The sequence below is a fragment of the Trichechus manatus genome, unplaced genomic scaffold, assembly GCF_000243295.1.
Source record: "Trichechus manatus latirostris isolate Lorelei unplaced genomic scaffold, TriManLat1.0 scaffold00030, whole genome shotgun sequence".
Taxonomy (NCBI): Eukaryota; Metazoa; Chordata; class Mammalia; order Sirenia; family Trichechidae; genus Trichechus; species Trichechus manatus.
In genome coordinates, this window is record NW_004443966.1 from 11,439,961 (window position 1) to 11,466,995 (window position 27,035).

The window sequence follows — 27,035 nt, forward strand, 5'->3', positions numbered from 1 at the left end:
CACAGGCCAAGAAGTGTAGTAGCTTCTAGAAGCTGGGATAACCCTTACCTTACAGCCAGCAAGAAATTGGGACCTCAGGCCTACAACCACAAGGAACTGAATTCTGCCAACAGCCTGAATGAGCAGGAAAAAGATTTTCCTCCTGAGCCTCCAGAAGGCACCTTGGTTTTAGTCTGGTGGGAGCCATGTCAGACTTCTAGCCAAAGAACCATGAGATCCTAAATTTGGGTTGTTTTCAGTCCCTAAGTTTGTGGTCATTTGTTAAGCCAGATGACTAATACAGTGGCCCTCACCAGGTGGACAAGGGAGGTGAGCCAAGCCTTCAGACCACAGCTCCAGGTGGGCAAAACCCCGAGGGAACCTGACCTCCAGTCTGCATTAGTTCACAGGAGTACAGAACTGGACTCTTTGCTTCCCTATTTTTATTTGATTCTCACCAACAACTCCATGAGACACATAATATCCTAGCCCCAATTTACCTGAACCTCAGAGAAGTTTATTGTAAATAATAATCCCTCCCTCCAAAAAAAAAAAAAAAAAAAAAAAAACCCAAACCCGTTGCTGTTGAGTCAATTCTGACTCATAGCAACACTACAGGACAGAGTATAAGTGCCCTATAGGGTTTCCAAGGAGCAGCTGGTGGATTTGAACTGCTGACCTTTTGGTTAGCAGCAGAGCTCTTAACCACTGAGCCACCAGAGCCCAAGTCATATGTACTAGCTAATGCTTATTGAGTGCTTTCTCAGTATCAGGCACCACACGCTTAATCCTCACAACACTCTTTTTTTAAAAATTTTATTGTGCTTTAAGTGAAAGTTTACAATTCAAGTTAGTCTCTCATACAAAAATTTATACACACATTGCTGTGACCCTAGTTGCTCTCCCTTTACTGTGACAGCACACTCCTCCTTTCCTCCCCAGATTTCCTGTGTCCATTCAACCAGCTCCTGACCCTCTCTGCCTTCTCATCTCACCTCTGGACAGGAGCTGCCTATTTAGTCTCATGTATCTACTTAAGCTAAGAAGCACACTCTTCACGAGTATCATTTTATGTCCCATAGTCCAGTCTGATCTTTGTCTGAAGAGTTGGCCTCCGGAATTCACAACATTCTCAGGAGATAGAAACTCTTGCCTGAGCATTATTCTCACGTAATAGATAAGAAAAACTGATGCACAGAGAAGTTAGGTAACTCACCCAAGGTCACAGAGCTAAACACGATTCATTTCTAGTTGAACCCACGCTGGCTGCTTAATCAGTATGTTACCATCTGCCATAAACCTGCTTCCCTGGAAAGCTTCTCTGAGATGGAGATTAGCGAGCTATTGAGAAGAACTCCTGTGAGGCGGAAGGGAAGCAGGACAGGGCAGAGGGGGACGCTGAACGGACACACAGTTGCAACAAAGTCTTCATCTGCCAGGAACCTCTGGAGCTGGGATGATCCTTAGAGTTTTCCCACTTGGGGGGAAGGGAGGAGAGGGCCTTTATTACCCCGCCCCCAATCATCACAGCTCAACATAAAGAAAACAAAAATCCTCACAAACTGGACCATTAAGCAACATCATGATAAACAGAGAAAAGGTGGAAGTTGTCAAGGACTTCATTTTATTTGGATCCACAATCAACACCCATGGAAGCAGCGGTCAAGAAATCAAATGACGCATTGCATTGGGCAAATCTGCTGCAAAAGACCTCTTTAAAGTGTTTAAAAGCAAAGAAGTCACTTTGAGGACTAAGGTGAGCCTGACCCAAGCCATGGTGTTTTCAATCACCTCATATGCATGTGAAAGCTGGACAATGAATAAAGAAGACCAGAGAAGAATTGATGTCTTTGAATTATGGTGTTGGCGAAGAATATTGAATATACCATAGCCTGTCCGAAGAACGAACAAATCTGTCTTGGAAGAACTACAACCAGAATGCTCCTTAGAAGTGAGGATGGCAGGACTTCATCTCACATACTTTGGACATGTTATCAAGAGGGACCCTTGGAGAAGGACATCATTCTTGGTAAAGTAGAGGGTCAGTGAAAAAGAGGAAGACCCTCAAAGAGATGGATTGACACAGTGGCTGCAACAGTGGGCTCAAGCATAACAATGATTGTGAGGATGGCGCAGGACCGGGCAGTGTTTTGTTCTGTTGTACATGGGGTCACTATGAGTCGGAACTGACTCGACGGCACCTAACAACAACAACCAATCATTGTATACCTGCTGCTCTGGGTAAGTGGGCATGGCTTAGGTGAGTCAGCTCTCTCTGTCTGAGGCAATTTCTGGAGAGGAGCTCAGCCGGGAGCCACCGACCTTCCTGCAGTTGGGGGAAGGGGAGACTTGGTCCTGAAGGGTGGACCTGGGGGACCCACTACAGTGTTCACTACACCAGGCCTCCCTGGGTATGGCAATTAGCTCCAGTAAGGACTCAGAGTGAAGCAAGTCACCAGGGCAGGGGGCACCAGATGAGGACTTCAGAGGTCTTGAGGGGTGGGGAGCATTCAGTTAATCAGAGAAGAGGCCCATCAAGGCAACCCAGGTGGGAAGGGTGGTGTGGACAAGGGTGAGGGGAAGCATGAGAACTGGGAATGTTCTAGGGACAGCTGAAGGGAGGAATTTGTGTAGGGAGGGGTGAGGGAGATATGTAAAGGGGGAGTTGGGAGCCTTGAATGCCAGGTTTCCCTCCCTGAGTCCCTCAGTATGAGCCTTCCCCACTTAGGAGCCCACGCTGGGCTATCTGCTCTGGTGCATGTGCTCGCTGGATGCTAAACTCTCTCTCTCTCCTCTAGGGGGAGCCAGCTGGTTTGCAGTGCCCCAGCAGCTCCTCAGGTCTGACACCTAGGCTTACTGTGGGGATCCTGCCACAGAGGAGAGCTTGGCCAGGAGACCAGTGACACATGGGATGGGTTAGCGTCCCCCTGAGCCTCAGTCCCAGGATCTGTAAAACCACAGGCTTGGAGTAGAAGAAAGAGCTCACCTCTCGACATTCACCAGGCAGCCAGCCTCGTCCCTACTTAGGCCACAGAGAGACCCGAGGGTGTGGCCCTTGGCAAAGGGAGGCTCGGTGCCAGCCCATTTCTCCGGTCAGGGAGGAGGGCCTGGGGAGGTGGGGCCCTTCATCAGAAGGCCCACGGTTCCCACTCTCCCCTGCCAGTTCCTGCAGCAGGCCCTGGCCAGCTGGAGCCTGTCAGCTTCCCCATTACTCAGAAAACTTGAATTTCTCCAGGACTATAAATAGCTCATAAGAACGCACTTGAGCTCTGAGGGCCTTGGCCCGGATGCAAATCGTGGGCACAGTTGATGCATTTCTCTGCATGGGCTTGCTTTAAGACAGAAGGCAATGTAGCTCTCCAGGCATCCTTATTAGTGTCCCCAACTCTGCTCCCCTAGGGAGGCCTCAAGGGGCCTGTGGGCCCAGCTGTGGGTCTGCTGACGGGACTCAGAGAGGACACCCCACCCTGACCCGGCTCCAGAGGGCAAGAGGCAGAGTGCCAACCTGAAAGTTCAGCACCCTGGAAAGCAGTACCAGCCCACCGTTTCCTCCCAGCGAAGCCGGCGCAGAGATGTGGACTGTCAGCTTGGTCTTTACAGCGGCTCTGGGAGGCCGCCAGGCTGACAGAATTTTCTGCTTCCCAGAGAAGGAAATAGGGTTGCTATGAGACGGTATCGACTCCACAGCAAAAGGTACAGCTCGTGTACCAGAGAAGGATATGGAGACTCAGATTGGCAGTGACTTATCCAGGGCACAGGTGTGTTAGGAGCCCTGGTGGTGCAGTGGTTAAAGTGCTTGGCTGCTAACTGGAAGGTCGATGGTTTGAACCCACCAGCCACTCCACAGGAGAAAGATGTGGTAGTCTGCTTCTGCAAAGATTTACAGCTTTGGAAACCCTATGGGGCAGTTATACCCTGTCCTATAGGGTCACTATGAGTCAGAATTGACTTGTTGGCAATGGGTTTGGTTTGGTTTAGGTTGGTGTGTTAATTGGCAATGAGGGTGAAGGAGGAAGAACCAGATCGCCCTTCAAGACAGGCGGCTAAGCCACGAGCTACGGGATGGACTGTGGCGCCATACTGCTTCCACCACTTGCTGCCTGCGTGACCCGGGGCCCTCTGTGCCTCAGTTCCTGCATCTGTAAAATGGGAATGATAGCATACCTATTATTGTTATTAGCATACCATAGCTCATAGGAATGGTGAGAGGATTAAGTGATTTATTATATGTGAAGCACTTAGAACAGTGCCTGGCAAGTAGAAAGCATGATAAGAGTTATTATTACTGTAAAGAAAGAGCATCTCTTATGAAGAGAATATACAAAACCCTCCAACGTTTAAGCAGAAAGAAGTTCTGGAGGAGGGAGCCATCTCTCAATCAACGAATACCAGGCCCTGTGGAGAGGAAGGAGTGTGGTAGTGCAGGGGTTAAAGTACTCTGCTGCTCACCGAAAGGTCAGTGGTTTGACTCCACCAGCCGCTCCATGGGAGAAAGATGTGGCAGTCAACTTCTGTAAAGATTTACAGCCTTGGAAACCCCATGGGGCACTTCCACTCTCTCCTGTAGGGTTGCTATGGGTTGGAATTGACTCGACAGCAGTGGGTTTGGTTTTGGTTTTTATGCAGGAGAGGAGGGTGTTTACGGGGTGGGGGTGGGGAGTCCCCCAAGTCCCCAGGTTTGCCTAGTCTTTAGTCAGGGGCTTTTCCACCCTCATTCCTGTCACCTCCTCTGGGCCGGCTTCCTGGTTCCCCTCCTCACAGCCGGAACAGGCTGGAACTTTGCCCACCACACACCAAGGGCACGGTCGAGGCGAGGGTAGGGCTGGGGAGAAACGACCGCTTACTGAGGCGCGAGCGTGTGCTGGGCACTGTCCATATGTTAGCTCCTAACGGCCAAATGTCTTATGGGCAGGCGGACATGTTTCTAAAGGGCACAATTCTGATCCACAGGACCCTGCTGGTACATAAGAGCCCTCGATAGATGTTGTGTAACGGAAATGAGATGTTTATGCGTACATGCTGGCTTCCACTGTGGACAGAACCAGGACTGGGCATTCTCCATATGCTTCATCGCTCATGCCAGGCAATTCAACAAATGCTTACAGAGTGGGGCCAACTCCAAGCCAGCCCCGGGTAGGCTCCGGGGGTGCAGAGAAGCCTGGGACCTCGTCTCTGTCCTTGGGCAGCTCCCAGTCAGTATAAATGAAGGCCACTCACATCTACATCACACCTACAAATATGTGTCCACTTACGCATTACCTGCTGGCCCCATCTCCCAATTAGACTGGAAGCTTCCTGAGAACAGGGACGTTTTCTGTCTGGGTCGCCCGGTATCCTTAGCTCAGTCCCTGGCATAAAATATAACCAGTTACCAGCTGCCATTGAGTTCCTTGTGTGTCAGAGTAGAACTGTGCTCCCTAGGGTTTTCAACAGATGGTTTTTTGGAAATCGGTCTTTCTTCCGAGGCGCTTCTGAGTGGACTTGAACCTCCAACATTTTGGTTAGCAGTCAAGTGTGTTAACTGTGCCACCCATGGACTCCTGCAGAGTATAAACCCAAACCCATTGCCATGGAGTTGAATCTGACTCGCAGTGACCCTATAGAACAGAGTAGAACTGCCCCCATAAGGTTTCCAAGAAGTGGCTGGTGGATTTGAACTGCCAACCTTTTGGTTAGCAGCCTGAGCTCTTAACCACTGCATCACCAGGGCTCCAGCACAGAGTATAGGTGCTCTGTAAATATTGGTGGCCTAAGGTTCTGTGGCTCCCACCGCACCCAGGAGGCAGAATATAGTCCAGTCTACGGATGGGTCCCATGCTACCTCACTGTAGCCTCACCGGGGCTCTCGTGGAAAAGGGAAAGCACGGCCAGATCCGTCTGCTATTCCACCAACATCCTCTGCCCCGACCCTGCCAGGCCAGGCTGGGGGTGAGAAGCACGGCTGGAAAATTACCATGTCGGCCTCTAGCGCATCCCCTCAGGGAGACCAGATCTTAGAGATGATCAAATCCACTGCCTTCTGGATAAGGAACAGGAGACAGAGAGCCAGATGGGCCCACGAGGCGGAGCTGGGACAGGCAGGGCAGTGTTCCTCTGGGGACTGGCTGCAGGGCCTGTGTCTTACCCACCTCCCTTCCCCTGCCCAGGGCCCAGCAGCTCAGGATTTGGATTTACTCATCTTTTCAGACCCGGGGGATAAAGCCCTGGGTTGTGAACCCAGATTTTGCCAGAGGCTGAGATGGAGAGTCTGCACCAACCATCTCAGGATTCCCACTGTACCCAAGGCCATCTCAGGCTGTACCCAAGGCCTTTAGTTGAAGCTGCACCCCAAGATCCCAAGAATTCCCACAGGTCCTACTGCTAAAAGACACTCTTCTCTTCTGATAAAGACCAGTTGCCAACGAGTTGACTCTGACTCACGGCGACCCCGTACGTGTCACAGTACAGTGCTCCATAGGGTTTTCAGTGGCTGATTTTTCAGAAGTGAATTGCGAGGCTTTTCTTCTGAGGTGCCGCTGGGTGGACTCAAACCCTCAACCTTTCAATTAGCAGCTGAGCGCATTAACTGTTTGTACCACTTAGACTGGTAGTAATGCTAGGTAACATACAAGCCTTGGTTTCTTTATCAATTATATGTGGCTGCTGAAATCAGTCTCCCCAACTTTTCACCCCCAAGGACCCTTTTTATTATCCTCTCGTCACAAAGCCCCTCAATCTGAAAGACACTGCTGTCACTCTGTGCTGTGACTAAGGCCAGTCATGTATTAAACCCATTGCTGTTGAGTGGATTCTGACTCATAGTGACCCTACAGGGCAGAGTAGAACTGCCCCATAGGGTTTCCAAGGAGCGGCTGGTGGATTCCAACTGCCGACCTTTGGGTTAGCAGCCGAGCGCTTAACTACTGTGCTACCAGGGCTCCATTCATGTATTGAACAGGTGCAATTTGGCCAGTGACCACCTGCCATGTGACTCTGGTGGCAGCATCTGTCTACCAACCACGACCTGGAAATTCCTATGATGTCACCTACAGCCAATCGGAGCTTCTGATCAGTGCCTGCTAACCTGGGATACCACATGGAGTTAATTTAATTCTAATTAAAGGCAAAAGAAAAACCTTGGTGTTTAAGTAAGCCGCGTCACAGGTAATGCAGGATTTCCCATAGGTTTTGTGAAATGTTCAAAACTGCTCTAGGGAACCTACTGCAGCCTTTCCAAGTGTCTAGCTGGGACCCACTGGCTGGGTCGTCTCTAAGGGCCCTTCAACTCTGACTTTCGGAGCATCTTCTTGCCTCAAGCAGGGCCTTAACCCAAAGGAGTGAGGAAGAGTGGAAAGCAGGCCCTGAAGTGAGGAGCCCTCCAGGGCCTCACAGAATCACACCAGCTGGATGGTCACATGCTCCGCTAATGCCTGGCCTGGCCAGACGCCCACTCCTAATGGGGAGACAGCCCATCATGCCAGAGCTAGAAGGGACGTTGGGAATCACCTGGTCCAGCTGCCTTGTCTTACAGGTGAGGAAACTGAGGCCCAGAAAAGAAATATGACTTTCCCAAGATCACACAGCTAATTCAAGGCAGAGATGGGTTTGGATTTCACATCTCCTGGCTCCCATTTCAACTGCAGGGTGCTAGCAGGCCAATGTGGTGAAACTTTGGGTTAACCACGCTGCAAGCTTGCCACGTAAGCGTGCAACAGGCCATCCAGAGGACGTGGCCTCTGACCTCGAGGAAGGACCTGCCTCAGCAGGCGGCCCCTTCCTCAGCACCTGGAAGCTGGTGCCCAGGTGTTTCTATATCCTGATCTATCCCCATCTCGGAGTCCCTGGATGGTACAAATGATTAACGTGTTTGGCTGCTAACTGAAAGGTTGGAGGTCTTAGTTCACCCAGAGGTACCTCAGAAGAAAGGCCTGGTGATCTACCTCTGGAAAAATCAGCCACTGAAAACCCTGCGGAACATAGCTCTACTCTGACACACAGGGGTCACCGTAAGTCAGAATCGACTTGATGGGAACCAGTATCCCCCATCCCATCTCCCCAACCTATACCTCCCAAACCCAGGAAAGGGAGCCCTCCACCTCCCACAGGGGCAGATTCTGCGCTTCGCTGGGGAAGCCTGCCAGTCCTGCTTAGCATCTTTATTCTGTGAATGGAGAACGGATGCGAACTCTTCATCCCATCCAAAGGCCTGTTAATTATAGATGCAGCATTGGCTATTAACATCTTGAACTTGATTTGAAAGAGTTACTGGCGGAATGGAACCCCAGAGCTGGTCCCACTAAAGAGATGCAAATCTCTACTCCACCTTCCACCTGCCTCCCCGTTCAATGTGGCTCACAGGCCAAACCCCAGTGGGTAATGAGTTATAGGTTCTATTAAATTTGTTTCAAATGTTGTTTATTGAATTTTCTTCCTTGCAATATGCTGCTTTGTAGTTCAGCCCTGTTTGGGAAAATCAATCAATAGCTGGGCTTCTCGTGTTGATCATCTGTCTTCCTGGAGACGGGCAGAAGGTTAATGAGCGTCTTTTGGAGTGGAAGCAGGAGGAGGCAGGAAAGGGGTCGACCCTCCCTTACACGATTTTCCGAGTTCATCTCTAGTCACCTGAAACATGCCATGGGTAAGAGGAGGTGTGACCTGAGTGGGTAGCACGGACAGTTAAGCGCGCAACTACTAACCAAAAGGTTTGTGGTTAGGTTCGAACCCACCAGAGGACCCTCAGAAGAAAGGCCTGGAGATCTACTTCCAAAAGATCACAGCCACTGAAAACCCTGTGGAGCAGTTGCACTCTGCACACGTGGGGTTGCCGTGATTTAGAATTGACTCAGCAGCAACTAACAACAACAGATCTAGGCCTTGGTGGTGTGTGCCTGCCAGCCTGTGGCCGCTCAGTGGAGGATGCTGGGACGGGCAACAAAGGGAAGTGGCCCAGGCCCACAGGTCTTTGTTGGAGGGGTGGGTGGGATGGTTTAGGCAAGAAAGGGCCCTGGACCTGGAATTAGAAAACATGAATTTAAGTGAGGCAAAGGCACTGGCCCCAGGCGGCTTGGCCTCATTTGTTCGTTCATTCATCCCACAAATGTTTGCTGAGCATCTATTATAGGCCAGGCACCGTAATAGGCCCTGGGCCTCGTTAACCATTAAGTGGGACCAGGGCGTCTGAAGGGCCCTTTCAGCTCCCTTTAACTCTCCCTTACACTTCCGCTTCCAGAGAGGTTTCTCTGCTCCAGCTCCTTTGTAGCACTTAACACAACTGCGATGAAATACTCGCTTAAAAACCGCACCTCTTATTCACTAGATTGTAAGCTCCACGAGGGCAGAGACTGGTTCTGTTTTACTCCCCCTTGTGGCCCAGCCCTTTGCACAATGCCTAGTACACGTGTGTTGAATTGGTTCAGCCATTTAGGAAATGTTTGCTGAGCACTCTCAGGAGTCAGCACTGTGCTAGGTCGGGGGCACACGGGGAGTGGAACAGCGTGTCCGGCCCCATGGGGCTGGCCCTCTAGTGGCTGGAGGGGGCAGGCACGAGATGAGCCTGTAGCATGGGAGGGCCCAGGTGGTCCTTCCCACTTCCAGATGTTCTGCAGGCAGCCCCTGGTGGCCTTCCTTTGATCCTGGTCCCCTCTCTCCCCTGATCTTCCTGGGGTTTGCGGTTTCAGGGCCATGAATGGAGCCCATTCGGTGTCCAAGGTCACTTCAAAGCCCACAGCCCACATGTGCAGCGTGCTTGACTGTCTACAAAGCTCTTGGCCAGGCAGAGTGCCAGCCCCAGGCTGCCGCTCCCCCGCTGCCCACCCTTCTCAGTCACTCCCACTCCCAGCTCTGAGGCTCTGGCAATGCGACTGCCAGGTGGGGGAGCCTTGTCTGTGATTTTCCAGGGGGAAAAGAATTGCGGTCCACAAGGCAAAGAGAGAACAGCTGGGACCGAATGCCAGCGGCGGAAGCCTCTCCAATGCAGAACAAACCTCGCTGGACCTAATTAGTGCGTCGCTGATAAAGCAGCAACTGACAGCAAAGGTGCGTTGGGGAAAAGGAACTGCGTACGGCGTGAGGACCACCAGAGGGCCAGGTGAGATGGGAGGGAGAGGGAGGGAGGCCGCTTGCCACATCCATCTTCATCCCTGTCTCCCTGTGCTGAGTGGGGAGTGCCCAGGGCTTTGTGGGACCGAGTCATTCTGTTCGGCCCCCGTGGTGACGGGGTGGTGGCAGGGTTTGATGGTTAGGCCCAGAAGCTCCTGGAATATTCACCCTCAACTATGACTGTCCAATTTGCTGGAGCATGGATTTGAGGGGCAGCTATGGGTCAGGATGAGGTGTTGGTAGTTCGGTGATAGAATTCTCGGGATACCGGGGTTCCGTTCCTGGCCACTGCACCTCATGCAGAGCCCCCACCCATCTGTTGTCAGTGGAGGCTTGCTTGTTGCTATGATGCTGAACAGGTTTCAGAGGAGCTTCCAGACTAAGAGGGACTACAAAGAAAGGCCTGGCAATCTACTTCTGATAATCACCCAGTGAAAACTCTATGGATCACAATGGTACAAGCCGCTTCTGATAATGGGGATGGTGCAGGACTGGGCAGCGTTTTGTTGTGTTGTGCGTGGGGTTGCCATGAGTCGGGAGCTGAGTAGCTGGTAGCTAACAACAACGATGGGACAGGGGCCTGGAGGTCAGGCTGGGTCCAGTCAAGAAGGCCTTGGGTGCCAGGTCTCCGACTTCGTCCCCAAGACAAGGGCAGGTCCCAGACAGCAGGCAAGGGACTCAGTGTTCCAGCCTGTTGTAGAAACTTCCTCCCCTAAAGGTCTGGGACACTCTGGCTGAGAGAGACTGAGAGTCCAGACTCAGGCAACTTCAATCGCTTAACAATTGTGGAATCATTGAAAAAACAATTACAGACTGAATGCAAAGAAAACCCAAAAGTCAAAACCTGAGAAGCTTTTATCCGGGGAAAAGGAATGCGGGTAGGGAAGGCTGCTGGCACCATCCACAGGGTCCTTCCGGCCCGTCCCCCAACTCCTGTAAATTATCCAAGTCTTTACAAAGCTGGTCTCCTTGGGATTTTTCTGGCTTCCAGAGGTTTCTGAGCCAGGTTCTCTTAGCACTCTTTACCACATGTAATGCAGGCCTGGGGTGTGCTCCCATTAGGCCCCAAAGCCTTAGGGGGCAGGTTTGGTGGGAGCTCAGGTAACAGGGAGGGTCACATGCAGAGCCCATGGAGGGCAGCAGGTCGTGGGAAGGGAGAGGAGTAGAGCCTCTGAGGGAGATGGGGCTGGAAGGGCATGTGCTGGTGGTGAGGGCCTGGGGAACGGCTCAGCCCTGGGCTAGGAGACCAGCAGAGACTGGGCAGGGCTGAGGGGCTCCAGAGAATTACGCAGCCTCCCGAGCCTGTTTCCTTCCCTGTAAAATGGGAGCAGTGACATCTAACCTCAGCGGGCGGGGAGAAATACCTGAGATGAAGGATATGAGGGCACTTTGTAGAGGAAGAACTGGGGTGCAGATGAGTGTCATGTCACGTCTGGCTGCTCCATCCACGCGACCACCTGGGCGGGGAACTGACACCTCTCCTGAGCTACCTGTTGGATGCCCAACTCTCCCATAACTTGGCATCACTTCCCATTTCAGCCCTTTTGGCTGGAGCAGGGTGCCCCTGTGGTCACGGTTATGGTTTTATCCTGTGGGGGCGGGGGGGTGGCAATGAGGATTACTCTGGGCCTGTCCGCAGAAGAGGCTGTACACAGGGAGGTGGTAGAGGGCAGTGTCAGCCCATGACTCTGGAGCCTGACTACTGGGTTCAAGTCCTGGCTCTGGCACTTACATGACCTTGGGCATGTCTCAGTTTCCCCATCAGCGAAATGGGGATCTGAGAGTACCTTTCTCCAAGAGCCATGGTGAAGATAAATAAGTTAATATACGTAACGTGACTGGAACGGTGCCTTGCCCACAGTAAGTGCTGGGTAAGCTTCGGGCATTTTAATTATTACACGTGACCCAGTAAGGGCCTTGATCCACTGTGGGATATGTATGAAGAGGCTAAGATTCACCCACTCTGTACCAAGTACAGAGGAGCCCTGGTAGCACAGTGGTTAAGCACTCGGCTGCTAACTGAAAGGTCAGCGGTTCGAACCCACAAGCCACTGGTGGGTGGGGGTGGGAAGAAAGATGTGGCAGTCTGCTTCTGTAAAGATTACAGCCTTGGAAACCCTGTGGGGGCGGTTCTACTCTGCCCTATAGGGTTGCTACAAGTCAGAATCAACTCGACGGCACTGAGTTTGGTTTTGTTTTTTGGTGCCAAGCACTTCTGTAACACCTGCCTTGTTCCACTCTCACAACAATCCTGCAAGTGACTTCCATGGAAAAAAAATCCTGCAAGTTACTTCCACGGAGAGATGAGCAAAGTGAGGCTCAGGGGTGAGCCTGTCCCTAGTCACTCAGATTTCTCTGACTCCAAGTCCACGCTCCCCCCTGTGCCAAGCAGCGTCCGCTGAAGTCAGAATGGAACCAATACTTCCTGAGTGCCTACTACATGCTGGGCTCGCTTCTAGATGCTTTGTGCCTGTGACATCACCATCTCCCTCTACAAGGTATGGCCACCAAGTACACCTTTGGCATGTCCCTGCTCAAGCCTGTGATGGCTCCCCCTGCTGGCTGAATTAAGCACTGGTTCCCACCCTGGCATTCCGGGCCCAGCCTGCTCTGTTCCCACTGTCTTCCTTCACATCCCCTACATCCCCGCTCCTCTGGACCATCTGGGCCTGATTGTCCGGGATCCCCGGGCTGGCTTCCCTGTGCCTGTCTCAGGGAATTCCCTTGCCCTCCTCAGAACTTTTAGGAGAGGAGAGAAAAAAAAAAACGTTCTTTTAGTGTTTTTAGGAGAAGACTTTTGAGTAGGGATTTTTTGGTGGTTTTTTTTTTACATTTACCCCCATTGTTTGTTTTCTTATTAGCCCCACCTTGAAGTCATTTATTCATGACCTTTTCCTGTAACATCTTTCATTTTCCAGACATGATCACATCTGGCAGGAACTCCTTCCCCTCCCAGGGTCAATAATTACTCCTGCAAATGGGATTATTGGTACTAATGACTAAGGGGAAGGGATGGCCGAGAAAGGGCCGGGCTCGGTGGGGAGGGCGGGCGCGGGGGGGCGGGGCGGGTATCTTGGAGCTTTCAGGCAGGAGTAGCAGGAGCAGGAGTTGGTGCTTTCCTTTGGGACCTGTAGCCTCAGTGCAGGGCTGAGGGTCTGCAGACCTGGGCCCACAGCTCCCCTCATGCCTCTGTGTGCACACACCCTTGCACTTCTTCCTGTCCTTCCCAGCAACTTGTTTTATCTGAGCTTTACATCAGCCGTGGGAGGCAGGGGGCAGGGTTCCGTCCCCCTTTGCAGCAGATGACGTTAAGGCACACACAGCGGTGAAGTGACCTGGGCAAAGTCAAACAGCTAGGAGGCGGCAGAGCCAGGGTTGGAGCCCTGTCTGGCTCCCCACTGGTCCTCTCCTCAGTGCTAATACCATTCCTGGCCTGGCTGCCGTGGGGGGAGCCTGGCCTTGGAGCCATAATCTCTGGGTTCTAGAGCCAGCTCGATGCTCTCGCAAGTCATGTCATCTTGGGCGAGACTCTTGACCACTCTGAACTTCAGTTTCCTCTTCTGTGAAGTACAGCTAACAATACCTGCCCTGCTTTCTTCACTGCAGAGTAGCAAGGACCAACAAGCTCAGGGTGTGAGAGGGCTGGGTGAACTGTGAAGTGCTGTCCCAACGTAAGGGAGAGAAGCGGAAGGTCCCAGCCCGCCTCCCCACAAAGACAAGAATGGGAGGCCAGTTAGGCTCCAGATGAGAAACGAGGTTGATGCGGTTGTCCTCTTTCCCAGGAAAAGAGTCACTGTTGCTGTTGCTGTGTGCCCTCGAGTTGATTCTGACTCATACTGACCCTATAGGACACAGCAGAACTGCCTCATAGGGTTTCCTAGGCTGTAATATCCACGGGAGCAAACTGCCTGGTGTTTTCTTCCACAGAGTTGCTGGTAGGTTCGAACTGCCAACCTTTGAGTTAGCAGTCAAGTGCTTAATGACTGCGCCACCAGGGCTCCCTGAGAGTCACAAGGCTGGTTATGTGGCCGCGTATCCACCTCCCCGTCCTCTCCATGCACTTTGGGTTCGTGCCTGAAAGTACAGGCTCTGGGTCGAAACAGCCATGGACTCAGTTCCTGGAGCCACTTCCCGCCCAGGCACCTTGGAAGGTTACCTCACCTCTCTGAGCCTGTTTCTTCCTCTGCAAAGTGGAGATCCTGGCGTTTCCTGCCGACAGGGTTATTGTGAGGGTTAAATAAAATCATGTGTGTAAAGCAGAGTGCCCGGCCTTCGGCCTGGCCAGTAACTCAGTGCTAAGTGTGAGCTGAGCCCTCACCATTCCCACTCGGCCATCCCCTTCCTCCGCACATTTTGGGGACACTCCTCTGACTCACGGTCCCTGCCCACCCCATTGGGACAAAAAGAAAACTCGGCATGTTAAAGCATTGACTCCCAGACCCGGCCTGGTAGCTTCTTCTGCTGCAGGGGGTGACAGCTGCAGGCCCCAAGGGCCAGAGCAAAGCCCCAGCTCCAGACCCCAGTGATCAAGGCACTGACAAGGACAGCAGGGCACGGCAGGGAGGGGGTGGTGTGAGATGGGCACGTTTATTGTTTAGAACAGAAGAGTCGGCAGTTATCCCCTAGTAAAGTCACAAACCACAGGGTCCCAAAGGCGGATGCTGGGCTTGGCACTGGTGACACAAAACCAACGCCCCCTCCTTTCCTCTGTGGAATACTCGCCAGTGTGATTGAGCCCCTAATGATCTCATCCCCCAGTTCCGCCCTGCCCTGGTGTCTGCTTTGGGGACAGCAAACTCATGAGACAGACGCGAGGGTGGAAGGAGAACCGGAGTGGGAATTAGGTCACCTCTGTGTCCCTCTCAGCTCTCTACCAGAGATTTGCTGTGGGACCTGAGATAAGTCACTTCCCCTCTCTGGACCTCAGTTTCCTCATCTGTAAAATGAAAGGCTGCACAAGGGAAGCGCTGAGCATTCTCCCAACTCTACCATTATGAAGAGTAATTCCCATCTTACGGTGATACACACTGCATCTCGTTATGTGCTCACACCAACCCTGAGGGGCAGACATTACCGACGCATTTTACAGATGGGAAGCTAGGGCTCAAAGAGGCTGAGTATGCTGCCCGCGGTCACGCAGCTACTGAGACTTGGGGTTCCAATCCAGGCTTGTCTGAGCCCAGACTCCATGCCCTTTTGCTTCCATTATGTCATCTTGGGTAAAGTAAAGAGTCAGAGGCAAGGAGGGAAGCCCTCAGTGAGACACAACAGCCACAAACATGGATTCCAACATACCAGTGATCATGACGATGGCGCAGGACCAGGCAGCGTTCTGTTCTGTCGTACATAAGGTTGCTATGAGTTGGAGCTGGCTGGATGGCAGCGAACACCACCAACATATGTCATCCTTACACAGCTACATAATAAACCTCGACGCACATTTACTGAACATTTGCTACAGGCCAGGCTTTGTTCTAAGCATTGTACATATTTTGTCTAATTCAATCCTAAGAATAACTATAGCATAGTTCCATCATTTCTCCCACTTTATAGACGACAAAACCAAGGCTTAAGAAATTTAAGTAACTCTCCCGAAGCCACACGACAGGTGCCGGCAGAGCTGGGGTTTGAGTCCAGTTCTGTCTGACTCCAGAGCTCTGGCTTTGAGACGGGAGTGCGCGTGTGTGTGTTTTGGGGTCATTTATGTTGTTTTGCACGATGTGCGCCCTCTGTTCACATGAGCACGGCAGCTAGAGGGGAAAATCCTCATCCCCAGTGCAGGCACCAGTAGATTATTTTACTACAATAATTAGGAAGTTAATCAGTGGTTGGGGGCAAGAGTGAGAAGCTGGTTTTCTGCCCTCAGGGCTCATAGTCTCTAGATCTAGACTTGAGAACAGGAAATGCACACACAGTGTCACCTGGCTATAATTTTCAGTCTACATTCTGGCCACACAGCTGCCCTTGCTCTCCTGTTCCAGCACAGGGGTGCACGAGAGGCAGACACGCACACTCTCCAGCTACCCGGGGGCCGGGAAACCATGGAGGAAAATTCAATCACTGCTCCACTGATTTGGAGTTTCCTAACTCACTCGCCTTCCGCCTGGCCCGGACGCAGCAGCTGAGGTTTGCGTATGACCCACCAACAGCAGCAAGAAAGTGCAGAAAAGTGTGGACAGGAGTTTGTTCGTTTGGGTGATGGAGCGCCCACGCCCCTCGCCAGCGTGCAGGGTTCAGTAACGGCAGACAGGGCTTCAAAAAATGGCAGCATAAATAGATGAGCCCTTTAAGGTAATAGAAATTGTGTCATCCTGGGGAGAAATATAGGCTCCGAACCCCACGGGAGGGGACACCGGGCCCCTCTCCTCTGCCTCCCGTGCTCCCTGTCCCCATTACAGTTGGAGCTGAAAGGAAGCATCTGGACTGAGCAATGGCCACAGGGCCCGTATCTCCCAGCCCCACGGCTGCATGTGGGGAGGAGGCAGTGGAAACGGTCCGGGAAATCATGCCCTTGCATCCCGGCAGTGATCTCACAGGTAGTTTCACTGCAGAAGCAAAGGCGGCAACAATTAGTCCCCGAGGGGGGAGAAGTGTCATCAGGCCACCGTTTAGGTAAGGTCTTAATTAAGAAACGAAAGCTGGTCAGCCGAGGAGTGTGGTGAGGCTGAAAAAAACTGGCTTTCTCCCCAGTGTGATGAGGAAGTTTATTCTCGGTTCTGAGGCTGTCCTTGGGAACATAAGGGTCCCCAGCAGCCCTGATGCTCCCAGCCTGTGGGAAGCTTCAACTTACTCTGCCCCCTTCCTCTCTCCCCCATTTCCACCTGCTCCTCCAAACAGGACACTTAGGCCAGGGCCAGTCAGTCTCTTCAGGAGGAAGACCCCTTGGGAAATAACAACAACAACAGTAGCGTTAACATCAACAATAATGTTGAAAGATTACTCATATGCCAGGCATTCTAAGTGCTTTTATGTACCAACTCATTTAATCAGCCCAACAATCCTGTGAGCTTCGTTATTACTCCTCTCTAACACATGAGGGGGCCCTAGTGACGCAATGGTTAAGAGCTCAGGCTGCTAACCGAAAAGTTAAAAGGTTGGCAGCTAGAATCCACCAGGCGCTCCTTGGAAACCCTATGGGGCAGTTCTACTCTGTCCTATAGGGTCACTATGACTTGAAATTGACTTGACAGCAATGTTTTTTTTTTAACACATGAGAAAACAGGCACAGAGAGGTAAAGAATCGTGCCCAAGGTCACACAGTTGGTAAAGTGGGTGTCTGAAGGCTGGGAATCTGTCTCCAGAGTCTCTGTGGAAACTACACAGTATGGCATGAGGTCGAAGCTCACGCCATGTACCCAAAGAACTTGAAGATGGTATTGGGGGACAGGTGCTCCAGTCCCAGTGCTGCTACCTGTTTATCTGAACTTCGGAGAAGCCAAGGGGGATTCAAGCCGCAGCCCTGCTGGTAGGGTCCTTTGGGAAATGCCCTGAATGTCCTTCCTATAAATGTCAGTTCTGGAAACTTCTGCTTTAAGGACGTTGCTCCTCCCAAGAATTTCATTCATTGCAAAGAAGTTTATTGAGCAAGAAGTTCATACGGTAGGCATGCTGGGGGGCGGTGCAGGGGCTGGAGGGAGACATATCCTTGCCTGCGTGGAGACAGACTCTGAGTATGAGCCATCTGCTGTGAGAACAGAGGGGATGGAATGATTGATTCTAAACAGTATTCAGGGATGGCTTCATGAAAGAGGCAACTTCTGACCTTAACCTGCAAGGCTGAGAAGGATTTTCATAGAACGATAAGGACAATGGGAAGAGCCTGAGAAAACACACAGAGGCCAAAAGCAGACACTGCGTTTGTGAAAAAGTGAGTTGAGTGTGGTCACAGCACCGGTTTGTGGCAGAACTTGGCAGGAGATGAGGTTCGTGTGGCCTAACTTTAGTTTCGAGGGCAGGTTACAAAGGGCTGGAGTTGGAGCTTTATTTGGTGGGCAATCAGGGACTATGGAGAGAGGTGATGTGACACTAGTCTCCAAGTGGATGGCACCTTGCTAGTCTGCCCAGCTCCACACAGTTCCCTCATCCCCAATTCAGCTACTTCCCCATCCCGGGTGGGTGGGAGGGAAGGTCCTCACTTCCTGTATTTGGTCGTCCCATAGACAATCCCAGTACAGGGCTGCTGTTGCCCCAGAACTCTGCTGGCCTGAGTCCCTTTGCTGTGGGTAGGCAGAGTGACCCTCACTCTGCACTCCCCAGTCCCTGTTCACTCTGGGGTTTTGAGTGGGTGGGTCCCTGTGTTTTAACGGGGCACAGAGCAGCTGTGAGCAGAGGCTCACACAGGCTGTCCAATGAGCTGTCCGAGGTGCTGAAACAACTCTGCTCCCAACTTTAAGCACTCTCATTTGAAAGACTGACTCGTTGTTTAGATGACTGGCTCATTCAATGATTTCATTGTTTTCTTTGCGCAGAGAATTTCATTCCCATTTTACAAGTGATCAATAAAGTCCCAGAGTGAGCAGAGCCAGGACTAGAACCCTGGTTTCTTGCTTTCCAGCCCAGGACTCTTTTCCCGCATCGGGGAGCCCCACTGCAATTCACTAAGGCCCCCTACAATGATTTCACTCCTGTTGCCAAGCTACCACGTAAAATGCCCAGACTCTTTTCCCACCTCTTTCCCTAACTCCACTCCCCCAGACACAGACAGGCATGTCCCCCCACAGTGCCTCCTGAACACTACAGCAGGCATGGCCCTGAGCTACTGGGCTGGCTCTGCACTTCACTCCAGCCCCCTCCTCATCAGTAGTCCTCACCTCTCTGTTGAGCCTGACACCACTCTCAGCCCCTCTGCTTTCTTAAAGCTACCCCAGCATCGTCCCTAAGGAGCAATTTGTGGACAGCTGAGGATATGGCCTCACATCCATTACTGTATTGACTACTCACAGCCAATAGTAGGCAAGATGAAGGTGACTCTTCCCATTTTACAGATGAGAAAACTGAGGCCCAGCGAGGTGATACAACGTGCTTAAGGTTATTAAGTCTGGGATCAAGGTCTCCAGACACCTAGAAAAGGGCTCTTTTAATTAGTCCAATTAATTGTCCAATCTTTTTTTTTTGGTGGGGGGAAGGCAGGTACAGAAATCCACAAACCAACAACAAATAAAGGCATTGCTAATTATCACTGACTCCAGGACATTTTGGGGACGGTGTCAGGTGAATCTGCTCTGCTGATTGCCCCATCCCCGACCCTGGCCAGAGATGGCTAATTGCAGAAATCGCACTGATTCAAAATCTGGGGTGAGGGCAAGAGTGATGGCTTCTACGCAGGGTCACGCTAGATGAGAACAATTCACTGTTCTGTAATCACCTTAAGCACCTCCTTCCCAACATCCATCAGGGCCCCAGAAGAGTCTTTCCAGGTATAATAAGGCTGGGCAGGAGGAGACGGATGGGAATTCACAGGGGCTGACCACGGCAGCCTGGCTCACAATCTGTCTTAGCCCTGAGCACCAGACTGGCAGGAATAGCGAGATGATTCCAACAAGCGCCAAGTCCGCCAAAGTTCAAGGACAGAAGGTCATTTGCATTCCAGATAGAAGGAAGAGAGATATTGGCCTGGCTTCCAGACTGTGGGGCTTGGCCTGGGAGCAGTGGGCACATGGACTCTGTACCTTCGCAGGGCCCTGCTCCCTTCTGAGGAGCAGTGACTAGGCAGGAAGCTGGGGGTGGCAGGCGAGATTCTCATTGGGTGATAAAAGGATCCAAACCCATAGACAAATGTATACGATCAGATTATAACAACCCTCAATGCACCCCACATTGTGCAGACACCTCTTTGCTCCTACTTCCCATCATTTCCCTCATTCTCCCACAGCAACTCATAAGACAGAGTAGAACTGCCCCATTGGGTTTCCAAGGCTGTGATCTTTACAGAAGCAGATCTCTCGGTCTTTTCTCCCATGGAGCAGCTCGTGGGTTCAAATTGCCAACTTTTTGGTTAACAGAGCACTTAATCATTGCACCACAAGGGCTCCTTGAGCACAGTATACCATTTTAGAAATCAGCCGAAGGCCCAGTGTCACAGAACCACCCTAGTGGCTAAGCTGGGACTGGCAGTCAGGACTCCCCACTCATGGTCCACTGCTGACAATTCACTTCAACTTCAGTCACCTGGGCACTTGGCTATCTGAGATTTTTAATTACAAACATCTCTTCTCTCCTACTCAAACCCAAAACCTAGGACACTTCCATTTGTCCATGGAAGTTATGGAAAAAACTCACACTAACAAAGATAAATTAGAGAAGAAATCTTGAGGAGGATCAGATTTCTCTCCCTTTCAAAGATGCCACCAGAGTTCATTTCCATCCAGTTTTATCTGCACTGGGGAAGAGGAAGAGGATGCTGAGCAGTGTTTTGCCCTGAGCCCTGCACTGCAGACCAAGGGCAACCTGCTCACAAAATGCACTGACCCCAGAAAACCCTCACTTCCATTATCACACCAAGGGTTTTCTTGTCCATCACTTTCCCCACCTTGAGGCCCTGCTGGTGCAGTGGTTAAGCGTTTGGCTGCTAACCAAAAGGTCAGCAGTTTGAATCCACCAGCTGCTCCTTGGAAACCCTATGGAGCAGTTCTGCTGTGTCCCATAGGGTAGCTAGAAGTCGGAATTGACTCGACGGAAACCGGGTTTTGCAGCACATTGGCCTCAAGTAGACCCCCAGACAAATACATTAGAATCCCTGGGGTAGGGGCCAGGCATTAGCACTTTTAAAGCTCCCCAGGTGATTCCAACGTGCAGCCAAAGTGCAGAACCCCAGCTGTGCAGTACCTTCCCTGGGTGGCGAAAATGGTTAAGCCATGGACTACTGAGCAAAAGGTTGGTGGTTCAAACCCACCCAGAGAAGCCTTGGAGGTAAATCCTGGTGATCTGCTTCCTAAAGGTCACAGCATTGACAACCCAATGGAGCAGTTCTACTCTGTGCACTTGGGGGTCCCCATGAGTTCGAATCGACTTGACGGCAAGTAACGACACCAACACCTTCCTACTCAAGGTGAGGACCACCGGCCAGCAGCAGCAGCACCACCTGGGACCTTCTGAGAAATGCAGACTCTCAGGCCCCATCCCAGGTCATTCATAAGTTCACTTAAGTCTCAGAAGCGCTGCTACCAGGTACTTTATATCTCTACACCTTACCACAACCTTGCAAGGCAGGTGTTCCATTTCTCAGGTGAGGAAACTGAGCATAAGACAGGTGAAGTCACTTGACCAAGGTCACACAGTTGGCAAGACAGTCAGGATATGACCCCAGGTCTGACTGGTTCCAAAGACCGTGCTCTTTCTGCATAAACCCCCACCTCCAGCACAACAAAAAATGTGGTCCTGGCTGACCTCTGCGCGTTTGGCTCCTTGGACCCACCAGGCACGCCTGACCTTTGAGTAGGATTCCACTTCCAATGTCAAGTTCCCCAGACTCAAACCTCATAAAGACCAGCATAATTCATGAGGAAATATAAACAGTAAACAAACGCGTGGGGGAAAACGCTCATTCCCCTTCGTAATCAGAGATGCAAATTAAAGCAACACTGAGCAGCCATTTTCTGCCTATGTAATTAGCAAAACTAAAAAAAAAAAAAAATGTTAGCAAAGTTGTTCTAAAATAGGTACATCCAAACACGGGTGGTGGCAGTGTGGATTTATATAACCCCTGAGGAAAGTCATCTGGCAGCATCCATCAAGAACCATTAATATATTATACCCACTGACCCTGGGAATTCAGCCGTAAGGAAATAACTCAGAAGGAGGGAGGGGAAGCTGTTGGTGTGAAGGTGCTCATTGCAACGTTTGTGGCAAACACTGGAAACAGCTTAATAGTCAGCAGGCAGGGAGTGGCTGAGTAAACTGGGGGACGTAAGTGACATGCAGCCATTTCAAATGAGGATTAAGCAGCCCAGGCAGCAATGTGGGGGAAAGACGAAGAATGAAAAACCGCGTGTGTGCGTTGTGGTTGTTAGGATGTGAGACTACTGTGTGCATAAGAACACAGACAGGGAAGAGCTGACACAAAGGAAGACAGCTGGCGTTTCAGGGTGTTGGGGGGACGATGGAAGGCCCTTCTTTCTTTTGCTTTTACAATTACAAACCCCAGCAGAACTGGCCCTTTGAGAGCAGCTCTGGGGGCTCTCTGAGGGGCACACGAGGAGACACTCCCATTCTTCACCTCTGGGTGCAGGACCACACCTCCCACTCAACCCAGCCTGTGGTGGGGGGCAGGGGAGGCCGTGGGAACGGCCCTCGCGTCTTACCATGAAGCCCGGGGCACAAGCGCAGCCCCCAGAGATGCTGTGGCAGTCTGCGCCGTTCAGGCAGGAGCAAGGCAGCCGGCAGCCCTCGCCGTAGTAGCCAGCAGGGCAGGACTCGTTGCAGTGGCCGCCAGACCAGCCCGGCTGGCAGGTGCAAGCTCCGGTTACTGGGTGGCAGCTGAGCAGGTGAGAGAAGGGTGAGGGGAGAGTCCGGTCAGGGATGCAGCCACGTCCCCCCACCCCGCTGCCCGCACCAAGTCAGGTCTGCCCAGGGTGGCAGAATCAAAGGACCTCTGAGGTTAAATTGCTCAATGCCTTGTTTGTTATCAGAAGATGCCAAGGCCACACGGTCCTACTAGCCCCCAGAAACTGAGGCTCAAGGTGTTTATGTAACTGCCCTAAAGTCACAAAGCGAGGAGGTGGCAGAATCAGGATTAGTACACAGCTCTCCCGACTCCTTAACAAGTGCTCTTTATGATACAAATACACAGGGACCAAAGCAGAAGACAGGCTCTTCAGCCCCTTGCCTTACGGGCTATGAAGGGTCCAGGGCTTCACCCACTTCCCTTCACCCAAGGCAGATACCTAATGTGGGGGCAGGCACGAGAGGGTAGTAGCAAGTCCCAGCAGCTCTGCCTCGGGTAGGTACTCAGTCAACCTTTGCTGAGTTAAAAGGAGATCTCAGGGCAGATGTGACCTCCCCTTCTCGGGTAATGCAATGGGGAGAAGACCCTCCACCCATGCTTCACCAGGACTCTTTAACAAAGAGTGAGCTCTTCTGTGCCCCGTGTCCATCTAGGTCAGAGAAAGGACCATTTGCCTGGAGCCAGGGGCATGACCACTAGAGAGTGGGGCAACCTCTGGCTGGCAGAGATCTGATCAAACAGCCAACATCCATTCATGATCAGAAGGGATGCCAGGTGTGGGGGCCATGAACATCTCCTGCTGGGAGTGGAATTGACCGTGGCCCCAGCTGCTGTGCTCTGAAATCCAACACTACATTTGCTCAGCCACACTTCCCACAGGCTACTTCCGGCCAGTGACTGAGCACAGCAGGGATACTAAGGTAGGGTCGTTCCTCCGAGACACAGACTCCTCTGATGGGCAACTCTGGCTTGAAGACTCCCCATGAGCCTTCCCAAACTGCCTTAGAACTGCACTATAGAGCAAGATACTTCCACCCCCCTTCCCTCCTTCCCTCTCTCCTTCACATGAGTCAGACCTGCACTGAGGTCTGATGGCTCTCCCGCCTCCCCAGACCCCTCCCCACTTCTCCTCACTAACGTTTCCCCTAGGAAATCTCATGCACTTGGGGTCTGCTTCTGGGAGGACCCAGACTAACACACATGGAAAGGTACTGGATGGTAGAGACGAACCTCTTAGATGCCCTGTGTCACCTGCCTCCCTAGTTCAGAGTCCAGAAAAAGGGACACAGTTGTTATGGATTGAGTTGTGTTCCCCTAAAAGATATGTTGAAGTCCTAACCCCTATTACCTGTGACTGTGAACTTATTTGAAAATAGAGTCTTGGCAGATGTAATTAGTTAGCCTGAGGTCATACTGGAGTAGGGTGGAAGCTAATCCAATATGAATGCTGTCCTTGGAAAAAGAGAAGAGACACCTGTCTGGCAGATAGACGGGGAAAATGTCATGTGAAGACAGGCAGAGACTGAGTTACGCTGCCACAAGTCGAGGAACACTTGGGGATACCAGAAGCTGGAAGAGACAAGGAAGGATCTTCCCCTAGAGCCTTCAGAGACAGCATGGCCCTGCCAACACCCTAGATCCAGACTTCTGGCCTCCAGAACTGTGAGAGAAAACGTCTGTTGTTGGAAGCCCTCTAGTTTGTGGTATTTTGTTATGGCGGTCACAGGAATCTAAGACAAAATTCAAGAGAAGCATGTGCTTGGGCCAGCAGGAGGAGCCTGGGTACAAGTCTTGGTCCTGTTAAGCTCAGGAGGACAGGGGCTTTATGTCTCTGGATTCCCAGTGCCTGGCTCATAGTCAGGGTCCAATTAAAGAGCTGAGAAGGAATAGTACTTTCATAATGTATAATTATTTTATGTGTCTGTTGACTTGTTTATCATGTCTCCCCCACCTGGTTGCAGCTCTGTGAGGGAGGCCCTTTGTTTCTCTGCTTACCTCTGTATTGTACCCCAGGGCCCAGGAGTGTCCCTGGCACGGTGGAGGTGTTCACCACGTATTTGGTCAATGAATTAATGAACAAACGAATTGTGTGAAGCCTAGTCAAGCTGTTTCTCTTGTGGAGGCCCTGGTTTTTCTCATGGGAAATGAGTGGGTGGACAGAGCAGGCAATTCCTGAATACTATGTGCAAATAGTAATAATCTTTTCGGAGAATGTCTAGCTTCACTAATTATTAAGTCAAAACAACAATTGGATACTACTTTTCGCTACCAAAGCAGTAAAGACTTTTAAAAAGGGACAAATACTCAATGCTGGTAGAGGCTTCTAGAAAACAATTTGGGGTTATGTATCTGGAGTCCTAGAAACACTCAGACCCTTTGGTCTTGTAATTCCATTTCTCAGAATGTATCCTAAAGAAACGATCGTAGTTGTGGAGAAAGATTTATGCACAGAGATGTTCCCTGAACCATTGTTTATAACACTGGAAAATGGAAGCAGTTTAAATAATAATAAATAATATGTGACCAGGCTATTAAAGCACCAGGCACTTTGCACATATATTTCTAATCTTCAAATAAGCCCGTGATTTAGGCTTTAGGTCCTCTATTTTACAGACAGCACTTGGAGGTCACGTGACTAGCCCAAGGTCCCACGGCTCAGTCAGTGGTGGGGCTGGGATTCAAACCCAGGTCGGCCTGATGCCGCCTCTAACAGCAGGGTACTGGTTAAATGAATTATGGAAATCCATAGGAAGGAATGTTAGAGAGCTCCTTAAATGTTTTCCAAAATATTTAATGACTTGCTATAAAGTTAAGGGAAGTCAGCCAGCTGTATACCTGATCCAAAACATGAAAAAAAGTGATATAGATACATAGATACAAACCCGTGGATGAAGAATGAACAAATGACGATAAAATAGCTTTAGCGTTTATCTCTGGGTTGAGAAATTATGCATGATTCTGAACTTTTTCTTTAATTTTCTATGTATTCTCTAATGTTCCAAACCTGAGCATCTATTATATTTATAAACAGATCTAAAGCAAGAAAACTTGTAAACATATAAAAGAATGCACATACTGGCTGAGTGTTGGAAGACTCAGAAAGCAAGTCTGACTGACAGAACAAAGATTTCCGACCCTCACGGTTCCAGAAAAATTCCTCCCTGAGCGCCAAGCCCTGTAGCAGAGGTAGTGGCAAGACTACGGACTGACTATGGGGCAGGGGCCTCCTTGGTCATCCCGACCCTCAGCCAGATGGTTTTGGGGCACTAATCTCTGTCCCAACCCTCTGACTAAAGTCCTTAGGCACAGGCTTTGTAGGTTCCAACTTTCCTGAGGCCTTCTCTGATATTTTGGTTTAGGGTTTGGGGAACAAGCTTAGTCACAGCCGTGGTGGCGGACATGCTTGGGCCCCAGGAATGACCTGGTAGGCCTTGGCACTGTCCAGCCCTGGAGATTCTAAAGGGTTTCAGGCACATTTCCGCCCTTCCCATAAATAGATTCTTCTGCTGTTCCTTCCCCACCAACAGTCTCCCAAAGTTCACCCACCTGCGGTTCACACTTGGACAAGGGCACAAGTCCGTGCTAAGCGCCCCAGGCCCGCAAGAGCTGGAAACACTGATATTATGTTTCCTTCCTGGTCTCTTAATTCGGTCTCACAAATGGCGCCTAACCGCCGCCCCTCGCCCCCATTTCCCGCCATTCATCTCTGCCGTATCATTTTAGCTGTTTGGGGATGTCTGAGCTCTAGTTTTACTTTTTTGCACTGGGAACCAGAAAGCTTAAAATCAAATTTAAAATTCTTTATTTCTTTCTCCTTTTCATGCCCCTAAAATTATATTTTAAAAAATGTGATTATCTCTTTTCTTAATTTGATTATTTGTCTCTTGTTATAAGCACTCCAAAAAAAGCCTTTGGAAAGAGGGCGGGGAGTCACCACTGACTGAGTGAACTGCGATCACCATGCTTGGTGCTGGGGTCCCCTCTCCCACTGTCCCCCTCCCTGTCCTCTCCTCCTGGCAGTGCCACGAGCCATTCCGTTGAGTCACATGGTGACCGGTGACTACTGGTTAGGCTCAGACAAAAGTCACAATCCCTGCTGTTTCAGCTGATGCTCCATTTTCTCTGTTTTTTTTTTCCTTTATTCCATTTTCTCGTTTTCCCTAGACATAGATTAATCACAAGCTAATAGGAGCCGAAAGCTGAACGTTACAGGAATCTTTTCAGGGTGGATTTGTCTGCCTTTCTTTTGGCTGCTATGAGGTTTTATTGATGCCACATCTGGTGGCTAAATCAAATCTTCCAAAGATAATACATGATCATGGCTGCTGGAATTCGTCTACGACAATCCAATGGTAGACGGGACATTTAAGAGGCCCGACACCTTTACGACGGAGGAGGGCTCCTTTGTATGCGCTACAAACAGTTTCTAAAGGAGTGAAGCCCTGGGGAATCTCACCAGCCATGCCTTCCTTCCCAGGCCATGTGAACTCGGCTCTACGAGACAGCCTGGCCAGAGGGGCGCAAAGCAGAGAGGGGC

The 27,035-nt window shown here is 51.0% G+C and overlaps 1 protein-coding gene across 1 annotated transcript in view; it reads right to left on the reverse strand.

The window, feature by feature from the left end:
* Positions 1–27,035, reverse strand: part of MEGF11 (multiple EGF like domains 11) — a 255,173-nt gene that overhangs the window by 36,457 nt on the left and 191,681 nt on the right. Inside the window, exon 9 of the mRNA XM_004374678.2 lies at positions 22,356–22,530. Coding sequence (XP_004374735.1) covers positions 22,356–22,530 — 175 coding nt within the window. The remainder of the gene's footprint in view (positions 1–22,355; positions 22,531–27,035) is intronic.